Source organism: Orycteropus afer, unplaced genomic scaffold (assembly GCF_000298275.1).
Source record: "Orycteropus afer afer isolate SDZICR_OR568_19922 unplaced genomic scaffold, OryAfe1.0 scaffold00108, whole genome shotgun sequence".
Classification (NCBI taxonomy): domain Eukaryota; kingdom Metazoa; phylum Chordata; class Mammalia; order Tubulidentata; family Orycteropodidae; genus Orycteropus; species Orycteropus afer.
The window spans coordinates 6786034-6791691 of NW_006921695.1; the positions used below are offsets into that span (position 1 = coordinate 6786034).

At 38.2% G+C, this 5658-nt stretch overlaps 1 protein-coding gene across 1 annotated transcript in view; it reads left to right on the top strand.

Annotated features, from left to right (window-relative positions):
• Positions 1-398: 398 nt before the first annotated feature.
• Positions 399-5658, top strand: part of N6AMT1 (N-6 adenine-specific DNA methyltransferase 1) — a 43085-nt gene continuing 37825 nt past the window's right edge. The window contains exons 1-3 of the mRNA XM_007943505.2: positions 399-532; positions 3407-3493; positions 4800-4890. Of these exons, the coding sequence (XP_007941696.1) occupies positions 399-532; positions 3407-3493; positions 4800-4890 (312 nt within the window). The remainder of the gene's footprint in view (positions 533-3406; positions 3494-4799; positions 4891-5658) is intronic.

Consider the following 5658-nt stretch of genomic DNA (forward strand, 5'->3'; position numbering starts at 1 on the left):
CATTTGTTGTTGTTGTTTGCCGTCGAGTCGGCCCGACTCACAGCGACCCCTCCTTGGGTTTCCGAGGCAGTATCACTACGTAAGTAGGATTGCCCAACCTTCCTTAGAACAACAAAATATTAAAAGCATCCCATCAAAGTTAAAAACAATTGAGCACGCCCACTATCTGGTAATAATCTATAAAATGAAATAAGTATAAAAATTCTAAAGAAAAAGCAAATAGTTGCCGATTACATAACTGGCTACTTAAAAGGCTAAGAGGACACACTGACAAGCTACTAGTAAAACCTGAGGCTTCTCAGCATTCTTGCGTCCCTGTAGCCTTGCCCTCCAGTCTAAACCCGCGCCATTGCGCATGCGCGTCCCCAACGACTGCGGGAGGGGTGAGGAAAAGGAAGATGGCGGCGCTGAGATACCCCACGCCGCTGCATGGGCACGTGGGGCGCGGAGCCTTCAGCGAAGTGTACGAGCCCGCGGAAGATACGTTTCTGCTGCTGGACACGCTCGAGGCGGCGGCGGCCGAGCTTGCGGGGTGCGAAGAGCGCGAGCGGCCGGCGGTGGAGTATCTAGGGCGTCTTGGCGTGGTGGTGGCGGAGGGCGGAAAAAGGCCTGTCGCTGCCAGCAGCGCGGCATCCGCCCACTTGCCGATGATTGACACCCGAAAGTCATAGATAGGGAATTTCCTGCAGATTCATTGAGGGTGCCAGGGATTTATTTCTTTTGCCAAAGTTCTTTTTGTTTCATGAGCTCCATGCTTCTGACCACGCAGTGATGTATCAGCCTTTCAGTTCGTCTTTCCGAAGAACGCATGCCCTTAAAGGCAACATTATAACACGAGTCATGAACATAAAATAGCCCGAAAACATTACTTCTTAATATTGTTACTAAATATTAAAAATCACGTGGCATTATTTGATTTATTCAGTTCAGCGAAAGCAACGGAAAGGCAAAAAAATAGGTTGTGAGATAATGGAGTGGAAAGTATTTTTATATCCACTCAGCATACTCTGCGGTTTGAAAACGCCGCCCCAGTGAGGTAGCTGACCACTTGAAATGTGGCTGGTTCAACTGAGGATTATTTCATTTTACTGTGAAGAATTTACCTGGAGCTAGTGGCTACCTTAAGGAGCTCTGGTGATGTAGTACCTAAGGCATTTGACTGCTAATCAGAAGGATGGCTGTTTAAACCCACCGGCCAAGGACCAGGAGGACTAGACAATTTACTTCCCTAAAGATTTACCGCCTCTGAAACCCAAAGGACAGCTGTGAGTTGGAATCCACTCATTGGCTCTGAGTTTGGTTTTGGCTTTTGAGTGGCTACTTTATTTGACAGCACCTCTAGAATCTACCCTAAACCAAAAACCAAACGCATAGTTATTGAGTTGATGGCAACTCATAGTGACCCTATAGGGCAAAGTAGAACTGCCCAATAGGGTTTTCTAGGTTGTTATTGGTACAAAAGTAGATCACTAGGTCTTTCTCCTGCCCAGTCACTGGTGGGGTAGAATCGCCAACCTTTTGGGTTGTAGCCAACTGCTTAACCACTGCACCGCAAAGGCTCCTTGAATCTACCCTTAAAAAAAAAAAAAAATACTGCACTCCAGTCTGTCGCTCCTGCTCTCCCCTCCTTGGATTTCCCTTGGAAAGGAAGGTTGGGCAATCTACTTCTGTAGTGATACCACCTCCGAACCCCAAGGAGGGGGTCACTATAAGTCGGATCCCACTGGACCAGTGAGTTTGGTTTTTTGGTTTATCACTATGGAAGTAGATTGCCCAATCTTCCTTCTAAGGAGTAGCTGGTGGGTTTCAACAGCCAGCCTTCTGGTTAGCAGTCAAATGCCTTAGGCACTATACCACCAGAGCTCCTGAATCTACTCTAGAGACTTACAAATATTAAAATTGACTTGTTGGAATGTATGCTCTTAAATTTTGAGTTAAGATTAAGAAGATGAATACATTTTAATTTTTTGAAGGAATGTGGATACTTGGATTTATTTAAAGCTTAAAACTTGAACTGGGTTTTCTCAGGATGAAATAAAAAGCTATCAGATTTCAATAATCTATTTTTGTTAATTTATCCATCTTAAACTTGGTTGGATTTTTCCAAGTATTAAATGCCCCAATTTTTATTAAACTAGGTTTTCGTTGTAAATGATGGAACATTTGGATTTACTGGAATATAGAATGGAACAGGACTGTTTCATAACTTGTCTTTTACTCTTAAGATAGCCCAGAAAGATTTATAAGCACAAACTACATTACAAAGCATGCTGTAAAAGGAGCTGATTTTTGTTATAAAGTCTTGAATATTTCTGGTCTTGGAATTCTAGCTATTTACAAGCCCATGATCGTTAAAATAGAAGCCACCAGATAAGATTCACAGATCATACTGTAAACTGTGGACTGTTTCAGAAAGTTAGGAATGCCCAGTGTCTGTTGTTATGTAGTTGTTTGGAGAATTAGGTGGAAGGAGGATTGTAAGGACCCCTAACTCCCATGAAACTTGTCTCTGAAATGGGTTTAACTGGTCCCTTTGATCGATGATTAAGATTGTGGTGAGGAATAAGTTTACTTGAAGGATAAAATACAGAAGAATGAAGATTTTAATATATTTAATAGCATTCAAAGATGATTATTAATAACATTCTAAGGTCAGATATTTAGATACTTTCCAAAGTTAGCATATAGCTGTCCAAATATGGATTTTCTTTGTTCTTCTAAAAATATTAGCAGTTAAGTAGATCATTTTTCCCCTTTCCAAAATATGCTAATGGTTTATGAAAATTACATACTTAAAACATGATTAAGAAAACATCTCTTATAAATAAATTTTTGTAATGATACTAATCCTATCATCATAGGAAATACTAAACTGTGAGCTCCTTATGGGAAGAGATGGTCTTTTTATTTTAAACTCTAGAATGACATTTATTCCATAGTTTTTATGTAAAGTTTTGTTGAAATTAATTGAAAGCCACATTCTGTAATATATTACTACTGTGTGGATTTAAGGTACATTACATACCCAAAATTTTAACAATTTTGAGTAACCCACCATTAAACTTGAGCACCAAGTGATTCTAAGAAATTAAATAATAAATTTGTTTCATGTTTCCATACGTATTTTCAGGTTATTGATGATACTGGGAAATATACATTAAAACGAGCATAATTATTTTCTCCTAAGTATATTATAGCTCTGGTAGCATAGTGCCTAAGGCACTTGACTGCTAAGCAGGAGGCTGGCGGTTCAAATCCACCAGCCACTCCTCAGAAAAAGATGCAACAATCTACTTCCGTAGTGATACTGCCTCAGAAACCCAAGGCGGGGTTGCTATGAGTTGGGTCCGACTCGATGGCACATAACAACAACAACATATTAATATTTTATTTTCTTTCTTTTTAGAGTGGAAATATGCCTAGAAGTAGGGTCAGGGTCTGGTGTGGTATCTGCCTTCCTAGCCTCAATGATAGGTCCTCAGGCATTGTACATGTAAGTATATTATATTCTTCCAAATCTTCCACTGGAAGAATTCACTATGAACTTGATTGTTTGAATTCTTATAAGTAATTCTTGTAAGTAAATAATATGTATCTACTATTTGATTTAAATAGAGTAAGGACCCACATCTCAAATTACACTTTTCTAGAAATTATAACTGTATGTATAAACCTGCTTTATCATGCTACATAATTATAGGAACAGCATAATGGCAGTCAGCTAAAAGTTTAGTTTTGTTTTATGCAACGCAACGCAATGCACTGCTATCGAGTCGGATCCCATGTATAGCGACTCCTCCTTGGGTTTCCGAGGCAGTATCACTGTGCAAGTAGACTGCCCAACATTCCTTCCAAGGAGTGGCTGGTGGGTTTGAACTGACAGCCTTCTGGTTAGTGGTCAAATGCCTTAGGCACTATGCAACCAGAACTCCTTTGTTTTAGGTAAATAATTTCATTATCAGAAAAATTTGAAAGTTACTAAAATTTCTTTACAGAAAGTTTGAGAATATAGAAAATTTGAGAAAGAAGAAAATAAAAATCACCTATAAATTTTACCAAATGTGGTCAAAGTGTTTTTTTCTAGTTTATTTTTCCATTTCCTATTTTACTCATTTATTATAGTATCATGAGCCTTTTCCCATCAAAGATTCTTTTAAAGTTACATATCTATTGACTCCTTAGTATTGTTTCGTTGGATGTATCATAATTAAATAAATTCCTTCAGGTGTATGTGTTTATGTATGTATTCTACTTTAGGACATTATATCAATATAACAATCTTTTTTCATCATTGTACACCCACTCCTCCCTTATTAACTATCTTGTTATCTGACATTTCAGATTTACAACAATAGCAAGAAATCTAGCTTGCTCTTTTGCACATTAACAACGTTTGTCTTGACAGTAGTGAATGCCGAGGTGCAAGGCAAGAGTAACATTGGCTATGATGGTTAAGGTTATGTGTCACCTTAGCTGGGCCATGATTCTCAATGGTTTGGCAGTTACAGAATGATGTAATTTGGTAGTTGTGTAATGATGTGGTCATTCTCCATATTGTGATCTGATATAGTCAACCTCCATTTTCATATAATGCCAATTTTCGCGTCATTACCTGGTCTTTGTAACCTAATTGTGTTGATAACTAAGGAATTGGAATGTAACAGATCTTTGTTCTTTTTTCTTTACCATTATTATTCTAATTTTTTTTCTAAATCTGCTCTATTTAGGAGGATGAAATATGCCTTGAGTTTTTCGGTAACATGGACATAAAGATATTTTTCTTCCTTTTCTGTTAATAGGTGCACTGATATCAACCCTAATGCAGCAGCTTGTACCCTGGAGACAGCTCTCTATAACAAAGTCCACATTCATCCAATAATTACGGATTTGGTAAGATATTAATCCTTGTCCAATAATAATAAATTGCCTTTTAAATAAGGTCAAGATGATTTTGGTCACAGAAATTTGAGTTATTAATTAAATACTAACTCATAAACAGTATACCCCATACAAAGTAAATTCTGTTTTTTTTTTTTTTTTCACGAATATAACTTATTATTTATTGTGAAAATAGATATTCAATAGATAATCAAAAGTGTATTGGAGGTTACACAAGAGGAAGGACACCTTTATGTTGCCCCATCCTTGTCATGCCTCCTTACTCCTTTTGACTTCAATACTTTGTTTATAACATAAAGGAGTTGGAGAAGCCCATCTTTAAGGGCTCTTCCAAATGTAAAGCTACTGTAATTTCTAAAGACAGCTAACTAGCTCCTTTGTGAGGAAGTCTGCTCTCTTTTGAAACCACGGAGCTCTTCGAACAACCTAGTGTAATGTAAAAACTTACTGCCATCAAGTCAATTCTGACTCATAGTGACCCGCTTTGGGTTTCCAAGGCAGTAAATTTTTTTTTATTGTGTTTGGGTGAAAATTTACAGAGAAAATTCACTTTCTATATAGAAGTTCACATACCAAATTTGTCTCATGACATTGACTACAATTTACCACAATGCAACATCTCCCCTCATACTTCCTCCCGATAGTTACCTCTTCCCTGTGTCCATCCCTCCATGCACTCCTACCCCCTGAGCTGTCTCCCTGTGCATAAGCAGTCCTTCTTTCTCCCATGATTGTTCTCTCCAAGGAGTGTATCTACCT